At 43.9% G+C, this 18,903-nt stretch overlaps 1 protein-coding gene across 1 annotated transcript in view; it reads left to right on the forward strand.

The window, feature by feature from the left end:
- Copa (coatomer protein complex subunit alpha) overlaps positions 1-17,605 on the forward strand; it is a 40,096-nt gene extending 22,491 nt beyond the window's left edge. The window contains exons 12-33 of the mRNA XM_021165853.2: positions 253-319; positions 1,145-1,220; positions 3,314-3,396; positions 4,811-4,950; positions 5,514-5,599; positions 5,702-5,840; positions 6,697-6,859; positions 6,956-7,102; positions 7,846-8,035; positions 8,154-8,249; positions 9,575-9,663; positions 9,864-9,987; positions 12,113-12,202; positions 12,374-12,483; positions 13,196-13,273; positions 13,432-13,500; positions 14,020-14,156; positions 14,367-14,553; positions 14,637-14,747; positions 15,263-15,424; positions 16,548-16,742; positions 17,022-17,605. Coding sequence (XP_021021512.1) covers positions 253-319; positions 1,145-1,220; positions 3,314-3,396; positions 4,811-4,950; positions 5,514-5,599; positions 5,702-5,840; positions 6,697-6,859; positions 6,956-7,102; positions 7,846-8,035; positions 8,154-8,249; positions 9,575-9,663; positions 9,864-9,987; positions 12,113-12,202; positions 12,374-12,483; positions 13,196-13,273; positions 13,432-13,500; positions 14,020-14,156; positions 14,367-14,553; positions 14,637-14,747; positions 15,263-15,424; positions 16,548-16,742; positions 17,022-17,081 — 2,599 coding nt within the window. The 3' untranslated portion in view covers positions 17,082-17,605. The remainder of the gene's footprint in view (positions 1-252; positions 320-1,144; positions 1,221-3,313; positions 3,397-4,810; positions 4,951-5,513; positions 5,600-5,701; positions 5,841-6,696; positions 6,860-6,955; positions 7,103-7,845; positions 8,036-8,153; positions 8,250-9,574; positions 9,664-9,863; positions 9,988-12,112; positions 12,203-12,373; positions 12,484-13,195; positions 13,274-13,431; positions 13,501-14,019; positions 14,157-14,366; positions 14,554-14,636; positions 14,748-15,262; positions 15,425-16,547; positions 16,743-17,021) is intronic.
- Positions 17,606-18,903: the final 1,298 nt, after the last annotated feature.

Here is an 18,903-nt window from a genome sequence, read left to right on the forward strand (position 1 = left end):
TTTTCTGTGTAGCCCTGGCTGTCCTGGCACTCACTTTGTAGACCAGGCTGGCCTCGAACTCAGAAATCCGCCTGCCTCTGCCTCCCAAGTGCTGGGAGAGTAGTCAAGTTTTAATGGAAAGAGAAAAAATACAGTATCTGTATTTCCTCAGTACAGAAGTGGTAAGCATACGTATCCTGAGTATGTAGACGTTGAAGGGATAAATTCTCTTGTCTATTCTTACCCCTATTCTGTTTCCTCCTCTTTATGTAGTGGTTCTAAGTTTCCAGTATTCAATATGTCATACAATCCAGCAGAAAACGCAGTGCTGCTGTGCACCGTAAGTAATTATGGAGTCTTTGCAGGTTCTCCTTAGTTTTTGTTACTATTTTACTGCCCTCTAATGGCCTCTTAAAATATTCTTTTCAGTACTGAAAATTAAACATGTGGGTACCTGCTAAGCAAGTTGTCTCCTTTCCTGATAGAGCTATTGTAAGAGCTAACACAGTAGACACTCGTAGGCTCAAACTAGATGGTTTCAGTTGTCATAACCTATTAAGGGTTGTGAGGTGATCAGGGTTGTTGGCACTTGTTTGCTGTTTAGAAGAGTGCCTTTTCTGTCCTTCTGCTTAGGTGAACATGGGAGACCTGTGCTGGAAAGCTGGTTCTTTCACTGAAGTTAACAGAGTTATCAGAGCTCTCCCTTTTCCCTGCCACACAAGTTGCAAAAAAAATGAAGCAATGTCATTCTAACTTTAGGACCCAGGTGGCTAGATGAAAAGTGTCCCCTGGGTAACTTTGCATATGGAATCTCCTTTAATATCTAACACCACCATATTCTTGAACGTCTCCTTCGATCTGTTTTGTTTTGTTTTCTTTCTTTAATGTGACAAGTGTAATCAAATGAGACCTCAGGTTCATCATCTTTTAATTTGTGGAATAGAGAAATCTTGGGTTTCCTTCAGGTAACATTGCATAATTAGAGAATAAAGAAAGCAGTGCCATCAGTGCTTAGTTGTTTGGCTAAGAGACTGCAGTTCTTACATAGGAAAAGGACACCCTCTGGGTGCAGGTAACACAAGTAGGAGAAATGTCTTTTCTGTCAGGAAAAGCCAGGGTCTTCAGTGCCTCCCTCACTAAACATGTTTCCCCTTTTCCCCTCCAGAGAGCAAGCAATCTAGAGAACAGTACCTACGACCTATACACCATCCCCAAAGACGCAGACTCCCAGAACCCTGATGGTAGGTGCCGTTTGCTTCCAGCTCTCCACGGTAGCATCACTTCTTTTCAAGTTTTGCACATCCCATCCCCAGGCCATGGCTACATCATTCTTGTCTGTTGGCAGGTGCTGCTGACAGTTGCACCAGAGGCAATTGTAGTGTGAAATATTCATGTTCTGCCTCCATTTTATTACCCCAGCTAGATATATATATTTTATAATTTGGTTATTAGAAACTCTCCATTTTCCCTTTCAGCACAGCATGTTACCCTAGATTATTGTCAGCTGATATGACTTTCACCCTGGTAGTTTCATTTATTTAAAAATGTGGCTCCAGTCTTGCACTGTCTCATCCTGGGAGTGGGGATTTACACTCTCCTATCTACATCCAGATCCGACTTGCTTCCTTTTGCTTGTCAAAAAGATGAGGCTGCTCACAGCCCCATGACCCACCTGGGATCCCAGGATCCAGCTGAGACCCCTGCCTGCCTCTTTTATCACCACCATCTCTTGTTGACGTCCTTACTATTAGAACTTGCTTACAGAACATTCTGTGGATGGATGGGAATCTCATTTATGTTCTTTTCTTTTTTTTTTTTTTTTTTGGTTAGTTTTTCCAGACAGGGTTTCTCTGTGTAGCCCTGGCTGTCCTGGAACTCATTCTGTAGACCAGGCTGGCCTTGAACTCAGAAATCCGCCTGCCTCTGCCTCCCAAGTGCTGGGATTAAAGGTGTGCGCCACCACGCCTGGCATTTATGTTCTTTTCAATGCAGTTCTTCTAGTGGGTTTGCAGGCCTTACCCCGTCTGAAGTTTATTCCACAAGCCCTTCTGTTTTCTAGTACATTTTGATATTTATACCCTCCAAAGTTCTGCGAAATATTTTGCTAGTTCTGTTCCTTTTGTGAGTGTCAACAGGTCATTATTACTATAATACTCTTTTGCTTACCTTTTTTTTTTTTGGAGAGGCTATGTATATGTATATGTATGAGACAAGGTCTCACTGTATGACCAAGTTAGCCTAGAACTCATGGTTCCCCTTGGTAATGGAGTTACACATTATGCCAACTCGTTTCAGCCTTTTAAGTGTTCTTGGAGTGAGATGAGGAGAGAAGCAGGAAATCTGTGTATATTGGGGATCCATAAAGCAAAGTCTCCCCCACAAAGTAGTCAGTTAAGCCTTCCTAGTCAGTTTGATGCCACCCACCTCCAGTTTGGGTTTTGGTGTTGTTTTTCCATATCTGTTAACAATTACTAGACCTTCTGTTCTCCATCCTTTGGGAGAGATAATAATTATAAAGGTGTCGTCTAGTGATGGACTTCAAAGAGGAGAAAGCAGACGCTGGAGTAGTATGGGTTGTGGTAAAATTTTGTTTTGTAATTTCTTTGGCACTCCAGGTACCAGAGAAGTACAAAACCAGGCTGGCCAGCATGTTTTCTGATCTGTTTTCCACTGCTAAAACAGATAAGACTATTTGAATTTATACTTTCAAGTTTCTCAGAGAGTAGAGTATCCATTTCAAAATTCTAATCAGTTGCAAACTGAGGAACATTTTATAGCTCTCCTCTGGGCGATAATAGTGAATTGACATTCACCGAGCAACAGCTTGATGCTGTGTTGCCCAGCACTGAGCCTGTCAAGATTTAGCTGGAAGTGCTGTGTCCTACCCTGCCTGAGCTGGAGGCCTACATTAGCATGTTAAAAGCAGCAGCACAGCTGAGTCCTGGGGTTGGGTTCTGTCACTTCTCCAGCACGTGGATAGGAGGTCTTAGACTTTGACAGGCTGCTTGCTGTGCCTCCGCTTGGCTAGGAAACCTCTGCTCGTTAGCTTGATGGAGTATGCTGTCTCCCAAGATGGGCAGCATCTCTGCCAGTCTGTGGTGCTGGCTGAAATGCAGCCACTTGGCCTAGAGATAAGAGGCTTGGCAGGGGTGGGGGGCTGGAGTTTGGAGGGAAAGGATGGGGGAAAGTCACTGACAATAGCCCGAGGTTATGGCTGAATTAGTTAGGAAGCAGCTGAACTGGCAAAGCCAAAATGGCAGCTCCATGGCACCTGACTCTGTCACCTGCTAGTGGCTCACCACATGCTCCCACACTCTGGTTTTGTTCTCCTCAGCCCCTGAAGGGAAACGATCCTCAGGCCTGACAGCGGTTTGGGTTGCTCGGAATCGGTTTGCTGTCCTAGATCGCATGCATTCAGTAAGTGGAAACCAATTTAGGGAGTACAGTAATGGTGGCCCATATTTCCCTGGTCTCCCATCAGCCCTAGTCATAGACTAACCCCTTGGGGAGGGAAAGTCGATTTGATTAGGTTGGTGTTACTAGACCTCTGGCTTCTCAATCTGGAAAAGCTAAAACCATGAGATTTTAAGTACATGGATTAGATGAGAGGCATGTTCTCCTCCTTGTCCCGCTCCCCTAATTGGTAATAGATTAGAGAGCCAGATGGTGATGGACATCTTTAGTCCCAGTACCTGGGAAGAGAAATGCGTACATATGGACAGACAGACAGACATTAATAAAATGTGATAGGCTCAGTGCAAGATAAGATAAGCAAGGGTCTTCCAATAAAATACTCAATGAAAGTTTAAACCTTGGCTCTTTTCTTTATAGTAGGTTGAGAAACTCAGATTTACGTGAATATCTTTTATTTGATTTTTTGTTTGTTTGTTTATTTTTAAGTACAGGGAATTGAATTTAGGGCCTTGTTCATTTGAGCATTCTACCACTGAGCTATATCCCCAGCTTTCATTTTAACGTGTTCATTTGTGTAATTTTGTGTTTGTTGTGTGATTTTGAGGGTCTCACTGAGACTGGTAAAGATCTGCCTAGACTAGGAATGAACTTACTCTACAGCCAAGACAGGGATTGAATTTATAATCCTCCCAAGTGGCTGAGATTACAGGCCTGCACTCTGAGGCCCAGCCTCTTAGGATCTCTTCTCTTCTCTTCTCTTCTCTTCTCTTCTCTTCTCTTCTCTTCTCTTCTCTCTTTCTTTCTTAAAGATTTATTTATTTATATGAGTACACTGTAGCTCTCTTCAGACACACCAGAAGAGGGCATCAGATCTCACTACAGATGGTTGTGAGCCACCATGTGGGTGCTGGGAATTGACCTCAGACCTCTGGAAGAGCAGCCAGAGCTCTTAACCCCTGAACCATTTCTCCAGCGCGCTCTCTCTTTCTCTCGCTCTTTTTTTTTTTTTTTTTTTTTAGGGAAAGAGGTTAGAGGCCAGTGAGATGTCTTAGTGGGTAAGAACGCTTATCACCAAAGTAGATGACCTAAATTCAGTCCCTGGGACCCATGTGTAGGAGGAGAGAACTGAGTACTTCAATTTGTCCTCTGACCACCACCCCCCCCCACTTGGACACCATGAAGTATATGTACCACATGTTCTTGCAAGCATTTGTGTGCACGTGAATGCACACAAACAAACAAACAAATAAATAAACAAATATTGATAGGCCCTGGAGAGAGTCTTAGTAATCAACCTGATGTATAAATGACTTGGACAGGGGAAAAACTTCTTTATTAAAGGAGCAGTTGCTGGGGGGCATCTTTAGCTCTTGCCTTATTTATTCACTTCTCGTAACTCCACCCATTCTCGTTTCAGCTTCTGATTAAAAACCTGAAAAATGAGATCACCAAGAAAATCCAGGTGCCAAACTGTGATGAAATCTTCTATGCTGGTACAGGCAACCTCCTGCTTCGGGATGCAGATTCCATCACACTCTTTGACGTCCAGCAGAAGCGGTAACATGACAGATGCTCCTGATAGACAGACTTGTAATGAGGGAGAGTGGGGAGCTTTAATAGGGGCTTTGTTCTAAGCTTGCCACATGGCCTTGCTGCTTCTTGTACACTCATCTACAAGACTGTTTGTGTTCCTTTTTCCCTTTCCATGGCTATTCCACCACTGTGTGCATGCATTCCAGCAGTGTAGCCAGGCCTGTGTGTTCAGGTGTCTTTATAGTACATGCCTGAACAAGGAATGAGTACAGGTCTTGGGATGAGAAGAACACAAAGTTGAATAGCACAGATCCTGTTCTTAAAGAACTTAATAAGTCTAGTGGTAAAAATTGATAGAGATAAAGGCCTAGTAAGAGGAGGGGATGCGAAGGCAGAGAATGAGGAAGGGGCAGTGCAGAGTGTGAGCCAAAACACTTTAGCTCACTGACTACAGTGTAGGCAGTGTTTCCTTGGTGTTACATTGAGAAGTTGAATTCTTCATTAATTAAAGATGGAAAAGGCATAGGTCATAGCTTGAGACGAGGGAATTAGGCCCATTCATGATTACCTTTCTCTTGCTATTCCAGAACTCTGGCATCAGTGAAGATTTCCAAGGTGAAATATGTTATCTGGTCGGCAGACATGTCTCATGTAGCGTTACTGGCCAAGCATGGTAAGGCTTCATCATATCCACCGTCTTAGAGGCCACCTCCTCCTGCCAGTTTACTGCACTCACCCTGTCCAACAGAGCACTCATGCCCTTTGCCTCTTACAGCCATTGTGATCTGTAACCGCAAGCTGGATGCTCTGTGTAACATTCATGAGAACATTCGTGTCAAGAGTGGGGCCTGGGATGAAAGTGGGGTGTTTATCTATACCACAAGCAACCACATCAAATATGCTGTCACCACTGGGTAAGTTAATTATCTGAGAATAAGTCTGGGAGAAGGTGCCTTCTTGCAGTCACTGTACTAACTCAAGAGACATAACTGCAGTTCTCTGCTAACTTTCTTCATGAAAAAGCTAACTGGGCATATATATGCTAAAGGGGTGTGTGTGTGTATGTGTGTGTGTCATTGTCTCTACCTGTCTGTCTGTCTGTGTCTGTGTTGACTCAGTGGGTAGAGGCAGTTTCTCAAAGGTCAGACAACCCAAGTTCAATCCCTAGATTCCTCAGAGTGGCAGGGGAGAACCAGGTCCTAAGAGTTTTCCTCCAGCCTACACACATATCTGCATTGTGTGCAAACACACACATAAAATAAAAAATTTCAAAATTTAGGGAAAAAATTATAAAGAACTGGGGAGGGACCAGTAAGATAGCTCAGCAGGTTTAAAAAAAAAAAATGTGTGAGCCTGGCGAGCGGAGTTTGACCCCAGAACCCTTGTATAGGTGGAAGGAGAGAATTGACTGCACAGAGCTTTCCTCTGACCTCCACAAATGCACTACAGCATGTATGTCTACACTACATAATCCATGCATGCATATATAATAGTGATTTTTATTTCCAAAGGAAGACTGCTCATTGGTAGTTTGCTTTCCTAGAGTGCCCAAGGCTCAATTCCTCAAACTGCAAAAAAAAAAAAAAGTTTGTAGCACCTGTTCTGTCATAGAAAAGAGTAAAATCCTTTTGAAACACTTCCTGTTTGTATCAGTGTTTAGGTAGCATTTGATGAAAGGATAGCGAGGAAAGGCTGTCTTAACTCTGTTCGGTTTTTACAAGGTGGATTTTCTCCCTTCTAAAAAGTGTGCCTTTTATCCCCTGCTCCTAGGGACCATGGGATTATCCGAACTCTGGATTTACCCATCTATGTCACAAGAGTGAAGGGCAATAATGTATACTGCCTAGACAGAGAGTGTCGTCCTCGGGTGCTTACCATTGATCCCACGGAGTTCAAATTCAAACTGGCCCTGATCAACAGGAAGTATGATGAGGTAGGAAGCAAAGCAACCTAACGAGGTGTTGAAGGAGGCGGTGCTGCTCTTTCCTCATGAGTAATCTGTTTCCTGCCTATCACACCGAATGTCTAGGTACTCCACATGGTGAGGAACGCTAAGCTAGTAGGCCAGTCAATCATCGCTTATCTCCAGAAGAAGGGCTATCCTGAAGTGGCTCTGCATTTTGTAAAGGATGAGAAAACTCGTTTCAGCCTGGCCCTGGAGTGTGGAAATATTGAGGTGAGAGGACTATGTCATCAGTCCCAGATAGCTGTAGAGAAAGGGGAGGCTCGGGACCAGTGTAACTTAATGTGCTAGAGGCTGGACTCCAGAAGGTGTTATCCTTGCTTACATTCTAGCCAGAGTAGAATTTTGGATGTTTTTAGTTAAATTGAGCTGTTTTTCTGTTGCTATTTCTGTTTCTGCATCTTCCTGTCTCCTCTTCTGCACAGTATTTCCGCTCTTGTTACCATTCAAACTGAATTTAAGAATTTCTAGGATAGAAGCTAGATAGCAAGAAATTTGAAGAATCTGCTCATTTTCCTTGACACTTGGTCTTGCTGGATGAAGTACTTATGAAATGTTGAGGCCCAGACATTGTTTCAAGGATAAAGGAGCTTATGAAAGCTGCTTTTCCAGTCCCGTATTTCATTCCTTCTTTTATTATTTCCTCTGCCCTAAAGTGGAGCTTCTAAGCTAAGGCACTAGGCTAGGAGAGCACTGGCTCTGTGGCATACACAGCAGATAGGTGATTGTACTGTACTAGTGAACTTTGGAGGGTGAGTGAGAACACTATGGTGTGACTTCTCATCTGTGAATTCAAACCACACTTGCAGATAGAATTCTCCAGAAAAATAGCATGAAAGTGGTGATTGCAAGTATAGAGAATTCCTTGGGAAATTTTAGAGACAAATGTTTTCTTAGACTCCACTGGTTTTGAGTCATAGTGCCTACACTAAACACTGACCTTGGGAATTCTTTAGATTGCTCTAGAGGCAGCCAAAGCCCTGGATGACAAGAACTGCTGGGAGAAGCTGGGAGAAGTGGCCCTGCTACAGGGCAATCACCAAATTGTAGAGATGTGCTATCAGCGCACCAAAAACTTTGACAAACTTTCCTTCCTGTACCTTATTACTGGCAACCTGGAGAAACTTCGAAAGATGATGAAGATCGGTGAGCTCTCTGAGCTGTGGTTTGGAAGGGTGGGACTCGTGGGGAAGGAGGAAGGTAAATAGAGGAGAGAGATCTTTAGAGAGAAGGCTTAAATTGGGTTCTCATTGACTTGCTGCAGCTGAGATCCGAAAGGACATGAGTGGCCATTATCAGAATGCCCTGTACCTGGGTGATGTGTCAGAGAGAGTACGAATCCTGAAGAACTGTGGGCAGAGTAAGTATTTGTCCAGGACTTCCTGCTCCTTTGAGACCTTTGCAAGGATTTTTTCTGGGAGTTGCCCTGGATTGTACAGTATGTGCATGTGTCCGTGTGTGTAAGTTAAAGGACAACCTGTAGGAGCTGGTTTTCTTTTCTTTTACTGTATTTCTGGGAGAGAACTCAGACTGCCAGGCTTGGTGGCAAGTCTTTATCTATTGAGCCTTCTTGAGGGTCCAGATTTCCTATTTCTAGATGAGGATACTCAGACTGTAATTTCTATGCAAATGTTACAAAATCTGAAAATCTCTAAAACCTGACATAGTTTCCAAAGAATATTTAAATTATAGTTCTTTTTAAAATTATTTTAAACAAACATTTAATGTGTAATAGACTATATCATAACACTTCTAGTAATAAGTGGCAAATAAACTCAGATCTTTTCAGATTATTGTGACAGCGAACTCAGATGTTAATAGTGTGGAATGAAGGATTGCTGTCATCAGGCACAGCAAACAAACAGGGTTCTTTTTACAGACAGGGTCCCATTATACAGCCAAGGGTCCCTTGGCCAGGAACCTACTGCATAGACCAGCTTTGCTTACTTCCCTCTTTAGATTTTTCTTTTAGCTCCTCAAGTTTCTTCTCCTTTACCTTTTTATCTATCTTGCTGGCATACTTCTTGGGCTGTTTCAAAGGATTGCCACACTTCTGGTGTCTATTGCTCCTTTCCAAGTTAAAACAACTAAGGGAGCCAACTCCCAACAGATTGTCCTCTGGCCTCCACGTGCTGTGAGACTCACACAGACATACACACACACCAGAAATATGCAAAGGTTGTAACAGATAAAATATACATCCCTCACAGGTAGAGTGTGATTTAGCTTTTGTTTAGTGTGTGTAAACCTGCAGTCAAAGTTTGTCAGGCCTACAGACATAAAGAGACCCAACAGGAAAAGAATTCATTTCCGTACTCACGTGCATGGGTGTGGGCATTTCTTGGATCTTTGTTCCCCTTTGTCTGAGAAACAGTATCTATCAGCTGGCCATGTTACCTTCTCCATCACAAAGTTCACAACATGGCACTTGGTTTCTTTCAGAACAGGTTAACAAGATGACACAAAAAACAGTCCACAGTTATTATAAGCCAATCTTGGGTGTGACATTGCATCACTTCTGACATATTCTGTCCATTAGAAGCTGCTCAACAACTTCAGCCTACACTTATGTTTGGGTATTATGCAAACATTTGAATACTAGGAGATAGCGGTCACCCCTACCAAACTAGCATTCTTTTGGAAATGTACCTATACCACAAACCCTATTTTTTTTTTTTTCTGTAGAATCCCTAGCCTATCTCACAGCTGCTACCCATGGCTTAGATGAAGAAGCCGAGAGCCTGAAGGAAACATTTGACCCTGAGAAGGAGACAGTGAGTGTTTACACGGATGTCTCTGATAACAGGATTCAGTCCCATCTTGGGATAATTTAAAATCATAAATTTTACTCTACCACGTAATTACCAGGGTGGGGGTATGAAGGGGAGATAAGTCGAGAGGAAGCATTTTAACTCTTTGTGTATAATTCATGAGAGCATTTTGCATTTAACGTCTTTCTTACTCCACCTCTCAGATCCCAGACATTGATCCTAATGCCAAGCTGCTCCAGCCACCTGCACCTATCATGCCATTGGATACAAACTGGCCCTTACTGACCGTGTCCAAAGGGTTCTTTGAAGGCTCCATTGCAAGCAAGGGTAAGCGCCCATTCCTCTTAGCACTTTTTATAAAAAAATATTGTTTTTATAGAGAACTATCTTAAGTGGGTCTGAGTTGTACTCAGTTAGCAGATTGCTTACCCAGCATGTTCAAAACTCCGGATTCAGACCATGCACATAACTGATCAGCACCTGTGGTACCAGAAAGAGATGGTGGTCAGCCTTGGATTCACAGTCAGGGCACCTGTGGTACCAGAAAGAGATGGTGGTCAGCCTTGGATTCACAGTCAGGGCACCTTGATACCAGAAAGAGATGGTGGTCAGCCTTGGATTCATAGTCAGGTTTTGGGCAGCCTGGACTACATAGGACCATTTCTTTTTTTTTTTTTTTTAATCTTTTTTTTATATGATTTATTTATTTATTACATGTAAGTACACTGTAGCTGTCCTCAGACACTCCAGAAGAGGGCATCAGATTTCGTTGCAGATGGTTGTGAGCCACCATATGGTTGCTGGGACTTGAACTCGGGACCTCTGGAAGAGCAGTCAGCGCTCCTAATCACTGAGCCATCTCGCCAACCCGGACCATTTCTTAAAAACAAAGAAAAAGGGGGACTGGAGAGCTGGCTCAGCGGTTAAGAGAACTGGCTGCTCTTCCAGAGGACCAGGGTTCAGCTCCCAGCAGCCACATAGCAACTCATCACAACTGTCTGTAGTTCCAGTTCCAGGGGTGTGATGCCGCCATGCCGGGGACTGAGCAACAATTGAATATTTCAAACAAAAAACAAAAACACTGCTTAGAAAGCCCCTCTACCAGCTTTGCCTGCTCTTTCTGTGTGAAGTTTCACAGAGCACTGAAATCCTAGCCAGGGCTAGGATGTCTCCAAACTGAGGAAAGCTTTTTGAGACCTTTTTAAAGGGAACTTGAGCCTAGTTTAGCACATACCTGTATTCTTAGCAATTAGAAAGTTGAAGCAAAAGGAACAAGAATTCAAAGCCAGCCATCACAGAAACTAGTTTAAGGTCAGGCTGGCCAATGTGAAACCCTTCCTCAGCTCTCTAGCCCTTGCCAAAAAAAGAAAAGAAAAGAAAAAAAGAAAGGAAGAAATGTAGAAAATGATGGTAAACGGCTGCCTGCACTGCCACTAACATCTGGAGCATGCACTTGGAGTGTTTCTCTAGTTCCACCACACATGATCATGGCATCTCCACGTAGTGTTTTCCTGTCCATCAGGTGCTTCTCCCCAGCATCCAAGCCAAGCCCTACTGTCTGCTTACACACTTATCCTAGTTTACATCTGAGCGAGAGCCGAAGCAGAGGTCAGGCATTCTGAGCCTAAGCAGAGGTCAGGCATTCTGTGTCTAAGCAGAGGTCAGGCATTCTGAGTCTAAGGAGAGGTCAGGCATTCTGAGTCTAAGCAGAGTTCAGACCTTCTGAGTCTGAGTCTGGCCCCTTCTTTGCTCACCTCCTGCACCCACTATGTCTCTTTCTCTGCAGACTATAGTAATAGTCACTTAGGAAAGATTTCAGAGAGAAATTCTAAGAGTAAGCAGCCAGAGGCAGCTGGGTTTTGGTGGCAGGGAGTTTGTTCTCTCCAACTTCAACGGGGATGGAAGCCTGAGGCTCATGCATACTCGACAAGCTCTCTGCCACTGCTGCCACCGCTACCACCACCACCAAAACAAAACACCAAAAATACCTCTGGCTATCTTTCTTCTATTTCCTCTTTTTGTGGAAACTGTATCAAGTTAGCATAACTTATATATGACAAAACCAATAACTCATAGTCTATGGATGGGAACTTTGGAGATGGCTCAGTCAGTAGAATGACTTCCATGCAACCCTGAGGGTCTGAGTTTGGATCCCCAGCACTGCAAGTGGAGTCCCTCACATACACACATGCACACAGATGCACAGCACAGAACAAGACAGAACCTTGGCAATTATTTTTGGCTTTTGTTTGGGGTTTGTTTTAAGATTTAACAGTACAATCAAATATGTTTACTGACATTCACAGTTACCAGTTTCTAAATGGACAGCACATATTTCTGAGGACACAGTTCTGAGCAACTTTTGAAAGCATGCACCTTGCCTGTAGAGGAGATCAATTGCAGTTGAGGCTTGCTAGGTTCTAACCAGTTCCCTCTGCCCTTGCCATGGTAGGGAAGGGAGGAGCATTGGCCGCTGACATTGACATCGACACTGTAGGCACTGAAGGCTGGGGAGAGGATGCAGAGCTGCAGCTGGATGAAGGTAAGAACGCTGCCTTAGGACTGACTGCTGAGCTGTCGGGCTCCATGTGCAGAAGGGATTTGTGGAGCAGTCTACAAGCTTCTAGGTCATGGAGCCAATAGAATCCTCATACTTTGCCTTTGGGGCGGGATTCCCATGCAAGTCTATTTTGATCATGGATTATCCTTACAGATGGGTTTGTGGAGGCTCCAGAAGGTTTGGGAGAGGATGTTCTTGGAAAGGGACAAGAAGAAGGAGGTGGCTGGGATGTAGAAGAAGATTTGGAGCTCCCACCTGAACTGGTATGTGAGGTTCCTGCTCTGGAGTTTCTCTCGATTTCACCCTATAAAAAGTTGGTCTCTCTCTCTCTCTCTCTCTCTCTGTCTCTCCCCACACATGCACACACTCACACATACACACCCCTTGTAATGTGCCTATCCTGAAGTCTGAAGTATCCGCAAAGGAGAGGTTCCAGAAAATCCTCCTATTCTGATGCATAGCTCCACTTGAGATGGGAGAGCCAGCGTTTGTTGCCTTGTTGTTTCAGTTCATGTGTAGCAAAAGAGGAGGAGATGTTCAGCCTCCCTCTAATCTGATGCTTATCTTTCATTTGAAAGAGGGAAGTGTTTAATATCTGAACTGCAGCTTATGATAGGTCATTTTGGTCTTGGTGAGGTGGCTCCCATTCTGACTTTCCATAACCATCACGTCTTTTCTCGAGCAGAGGTTAGCATCTAAATGTAGTGCTCTGATTTCACCAGAACACAGTACTTGGATGGCTAAAATCACCTGGGAACGTAGCCCAATTGGTATTATGCTTTCCGAGCATGCACAAAGCTCTTGATTTGATCCCCACTCTATGTAAATCAGGCGTGGCAACATAAGATTATAGTCCTAGCACTCTAGGTAGAGGCAGGAGGATTCAATCCTTGCTACAGAGTGAGTTTGAGGTTCTGTCAGATTCTGTTTAAACAAATAAATAAAGCCCTAATGTTTTTTCTTTTTTCCTTCTAGGATGTCCCCTCCGGGGCGCCTGGTAGTGCTGAGGATGGGTTCTTTGTGCCCCCAACCAAGGGAACAAGCCCAACGCAAGTAAGCAGGAAAACACAATTCTATAGAGATAAGTGCTTCTGGGCTGCTTAGTATTTGTTTACTGTGTAAAAATATTGACTGCTTTTAACAGATATGGAGGAGAATTGGAAAGAAAAAGGAGATTTTTCATTTGCCTTATGTTTTATATTTTTTACTAGATCTGGTGCAATAACTCCCAGCTTCCAGTTGATCACATCTTGGCAGGTTCTTTTGAAACGGCCATGCGGGTAAGTCTTCCCTAAAAACCTTGGCCCTTCCTTTTGAGTGTGTATTCCAGAGTTCTAAGGAGCATGGTTGACTCATCTTTTCAACCACATGGGGATGATGTGACCCACAGGACCACGGTGTGTATTTGTGGCAGTGGTTGGCCTTGTTAAAGAGACTTGTTTCATAAAGGCCTTTTATCTGCTCCCCACCTGGTCTATGGTCATGTTTGCAGTCAGCCATTTCTGCTGCTTACATTAGTAAAATCAGCACCTCTTCCTGAATGGGTGTTTATTATGGACATTGTACCAAGTGTTATGGTGACATAACAGCCGCAACAGCCATGAACACTTGCTGTCACTCACTCTGTTGGTTACTCTAAAATACTCTCTATAGGTGTTTAAATGGAGTAGATCCTGTAGTTGACTATATTTTAGTACTGAGAAAGCAATACAGAGAAGTAAAATACCTTGTCCAAGTTTGATTTAATTTTTACTTGGTAGAAAACAAATCCCTATGTTTCTTTCTCTCTTGTGTTCTAGCTTCTCCATGATCAGGTGGGAGTAATCCAGTTTGGCCCCTATAAGCAACTGTTCCTGCAGACATATGCCCGAGGCCGCACCACCTATCAAGCGCTGCCCTGCTTGCCCTCCATGTATAGTTACCCTAATCGCAATTGGTAAGTCCCCTTGCTCTCTGCTGTGTGTTTCAGTAGAGTGGATATTTCAGATGATAGCCACAGTGACATGGGGTTTGGTTTATACCAGCTGCCATCCTATTTCCAGTTATTCCCACACTAGTGGGTTGGTGACTGTGTTTGATAGGAACAGAGCGGGAATCCTAGTTTGCTATTGACTATTCTTCTTTCTTCATAATTTTCCCTTTCCAGGAAGGATGCAGGGCTAAAGAATGGAGTACCAGCTGTGGGCCTAAAGCTTAATGACCTGATCCAACGATTGCAGCTATGCTATCAGCTCACCACAGTTGGCAAGTTTGAGGAAGCTGTGGAAAAATTCCGTTCCATCCTACTCAGTGTGCCTCTTCTTGTCGTGGATAATAAACAGGAGATTGCAGAGGTAGGAGGAGTCTAGCCCCTTACTCGATCCTGGCCACCTCCGTAGTCTGTCTATGTCATGACTGTCCTCTGCAACCTCTTCAGGCCCAGCAGCTCATCACCATTTGCCGTGAATACATTGTGGGTTTGTGCATGGAGATCGAAAGGAAGAAACTACCTAAGGAGACCCTAGACCAGCAAAAGCGCATCTGTGAGGTAAGATGGGGGAGACCAGCACCAGGTGGGCACATCCCCATAACCTTCAATTCCGACTAAAATGGTTTGGTTTGGAAGTTTCTTAGCTTTGGGGAGGAAGAGAAATTGGAGGTCATCTCCGTGACGAGGTATTCCATTTCTCCACTATCGTTCCTCACTCATGAGGTAGAACTAATCTGTCTTATAGATAGTTGTGTTGGCTGTGTATTGTTTTGGTTTTTTTATAATTGTGTGGCTGTTAATAAACAACAGCTGAGGGGCTGGTGAGATGGCTCAGTGGGTAAGAGCACCCGACTGCTCTTCCGAAGGTCCAAAGTTCAAATCCCAGCAACCACATGGTGGCTCACAACCATCCGTAACGAGATCTGGCACCCTCTTCTGGAGTGTCTGAAGACAGCTACAGTGTACTTATATATAATAAAAATAAATAAATCTTTAAAAAAAAACAAAACAAAACAAAACAAAAAAACAACAGCTGAACTTCAGCCTGCTTTGTGTTCCTTTCTGTCCACTAGATGGCAGCCTACTTCACACACTCAAATCTGCAGCCTGTGCATATGATCCTGGTGCTGCGGACAGCCCTCAACCTTTTCTTCAAGCTCAAGAACTTCAAGACAGCCGCCACCTTTGCCCGACGCCTGCTGGAACTTGGGCCCAAGCCTGAAGTAGCCCAACAGGTACAGGGGAATTCCATCAGTGACTTTAGGGGAACCAGATCTTAAATGGAAGAAGCAGAAGCCAATATCTTTCTCCCTGAAACAATGTATATACAGCACTGAACCCAAGAAAACTAATAGAGTATTCTGCCATCTGGTTACTTACTGACCTTGGGGCATCTTTTTTCCCTTGAAACCAAAGTAATAATTTGTTCAGATATGGCATTCTAAAATACTCGATATAGATGTTTAAATGGAGTAGATCCTATAGTTGACCTGACTATATTTTAGTACTGAGAGAGCAACACAGAGAAGAAAAATACATTGTCCAAGTTATGATTTCATTATTTTTCCCCCCTGTGGCCCTGGCTGTCCTGGAACTCACTATGTAGACTAGGCTGTCCTTGAACTCACAGAAATTTGCCTGCCTCTGTCTGTCTCCCAAGTGCTGGGATTAACAGTGTGCACCACCACATCCAGCTTGATTTAATTTTTAATTTGACATTTGTGTTGGGCTTGCTGGCCCTTCTACTGTGGCACTACAACCTAGAGTAGCTCCAGTGTCCTTGCAGGTGATGCACCTATCCTCAAGCTTCGGGTGACCCATCTTGACCTCTTATACTTTTCACTCTTATTCCAGTATCTATTCCACCCAAAAACATTCTCCTTGGGCACTAGAAACCTGTTTCAACTCTTTCTGGGGTCCAATCCTGATAATCTAATCCCCAGATGTGGACAGAATTGTGGCTTTAGAGCAGTGGAACCATGTTGGAGAAAGAGAAAGATTTCACTGTGTATCCCAAACTGGCCCTCAAACTCCTGAACCTCCTGCATCTGCCTTCTGAGCTCTGGGGTGTAGCAGTACACCCAGCACAGTGGCGTTGTCATATTTTTCACATACGTCCTGTGCAGAGGATGGGACCTGTATTCTCACAGCATAGTTACTTGCGTTTTCGTGTCCTGGTTTTTGAGACTGTGTCTCAGTATAAACTCAGGCTGTCCTAGAACTTGAGATCCTCCTGTTCCTGTCTGCTGGGATTATAGAAATAGGCCATCATGCCCAGCATATAGTTACACCTTGTATCAGAGATTGTGTTGCTTTCTGTACTCTTAAAATAAAACGTTCCTTCCTTCCTTCCTTTAGACAAGAAAAATCTTATCTGCCTGTGAGAAAAACCCCACAGATGCCTGCCAGCTCAATTATGACATGCACAACCCCTTTGACATTTGTGCTGCATCTTACCGGCCCATCTACCGTGGAAAACCAGTGGAGAAGTGTCCACTCAGTGGGGCCTGCTATTCCCCTGAGTTCAAGGGGCAAATCTGCAGGGTCACTACAGTAAGTACTGTCCTCAAGAATGTGTCTAGCAGGGTTGGGATCCAATAAAAAAAAGGACAGGACGTATGTGGGATGTTGAGGGAAAGGACAGGAGAAGGAAGCGCGGTGCTGGTTCTCTCACCCTTCATTGCCCCACTCCTGAGGCAGGGACACTGGGAAAGCCAGCACTTTCCCCACTGTTTGCTTCCCAGCATCAAGCTTCCATCTGACTGCCCATCCGCGGTCTAGGGAGTAAGCCTTCTGGAGTTCTCTAACCTGATGCTGTTTCCACTTCCACAGGTGACAGAGATTGGCAAAGATGTGATTGGGCTGAGGATCAGTCCTCTTCAGTTTCGCTAAGGCCCTTCCTTCGAGAGCATGGTTAATCCCATACTGTTCTTCAGAGTCTCCCCTTACAGCCACATTCAGCTTGTTGATGTTGGTTCTCCCTAAAACGTCATGTCCTCTTTCTGGTTCTTGCAGACCTCTGTCTTGACGGTTACTGTGCTTGTGATCATAGATGACTTTGCCTTTCAGCTTAGGCCTTCCAAGGAACAAATGAAAACTCTGTGCTGGCCATTTGTTTATCAAATTCTTAGTATTTACTCCTCCCTTACCTACCACCTTCGTTTCAATTCCAGTACGAAACAGAAGGAGTCAATAAACGCCATTTTCCCCAGCCACTCGAGTTGTTAACTATCCCATCTTTTTCTTGGGCATTAATAGGTTCCTTCGTTATGTGGCCTACACACTTCAGGCTGAGAAGAAGCCATTGGTTTTGCAAAATGTGTACCATTTTTCATTGATTTGTTTCTATCCTTTATAACATACCATCGTCGTTATGTTCTGTTGCCCTCATTAAATAAAGTAAATTTCTGAGAGCCTCCTGCTTGCCATTTCCTTGTTTGACACTCACTTTCATTACCCTGTCACATCCATGTAGCTGTCTCACCAGAGCAGATTCTCTGCCTCAGGATCACTTTTTAATCATTAGATGCATTATATTCATTTTAAACTAATACCCTCGACAAGGGAAAAATGACACTGTTTTTCTTAGAGACATATGAAACATCTACATTGTTGGGGACTGGTGTAAAGAGTTCCCTGTACCATGTTTACTGCAACTCTCTATTCATTTCAAATTACAGCCAGAATTTGCTGGGCTCCTATCAGTGTCCATCACTGTTCTATGTGTTTTACATATTATGTGCACATAAAAGAGAATGAGGCCATAATAAATTACATATTTACTATAAGCTTATAGTTGTCTTAGCTTCTGTTCCCATTGGGGTGATAAAACACCCAGACAAGAGCACGTTAAGGGAGACGGGGTTCATTTGACTCAATGCCACGTGGCAGTACGTCATTGCAGGGAAGGGAAGGTGGCTGAACCTAAAGCAGCTAGTCACATGATACCCATGGTCAAGAGTGGGCAGGACTTCAAGCCTTCCTGCCAATCCTCAGCCAGAGTTGTCTGTCTTTGTGAGACAGTCTCCCTTGACTGCTGTGGAACTTAATAATGTAGACCTGGCTGGCCCAGGACTGATAGGACTGGAGAAAAAGGAGAAGTCTACCTCCTTTTAGTAACAGCATTCTGGAGACAGGCAGAGCCAGGTAGCTTTCTCCTTTAAATTCAGGACCTCAGGCCTAGCAAATACTGCTGCCCACAGTGGGCAGGTCTTTCTATATCAGTTAACAAAACCATTCTTCATAGACATTGTCTGAGGTCCTTCCTCCAGGGGATTCTAGATGGTGTCAAATTGATGGAACTATCTCAATTGTCAGAGTGTTGTGCTCCTAAGAATAATTGCATAAATGATGTATTTATTATTCCTTTGATTTAAAATACATAATACAGGCCCAGCCTGGTAGCTCCATCTGTTCTAGCACTTACAAGATGGAGGTTCGAGACCAGCCATGCATGGTGGCACATGCCTTTAATCCCAGCAGTTGGATGACAGAGAATTCAAGACCAACCTGGTCCTGTCTACATAGTGGTCCAATGGCTACAAAGTGAGACTCAGTCTCAAAAACGAAAAGCTCAAGACAAGGGACTGGCGAGGTGGCTCAGCAACAGTTAAGAACACTGGCTGTACACTATCAAGATTTTGCTGAAAGGACCCAGATATAGCTGTCTCTTGTGAGACTATGCCAGGGCCTAGCAAACACAGAAGTGGACGCT

The sequence above is a fragment of the Mus caroli genome, chromosome 1 (assembly GCF_900094665.2).
Source record: "Mus caroli chromosome 1, CAROLI_EIJ_v1.1, whole genome shotgun sequence".
Lineage (NCBI taxonomy): Eukaryota > Metazoa > Chordata > Mammalia > Rodentia > Muridae > Mus > Mus caroli.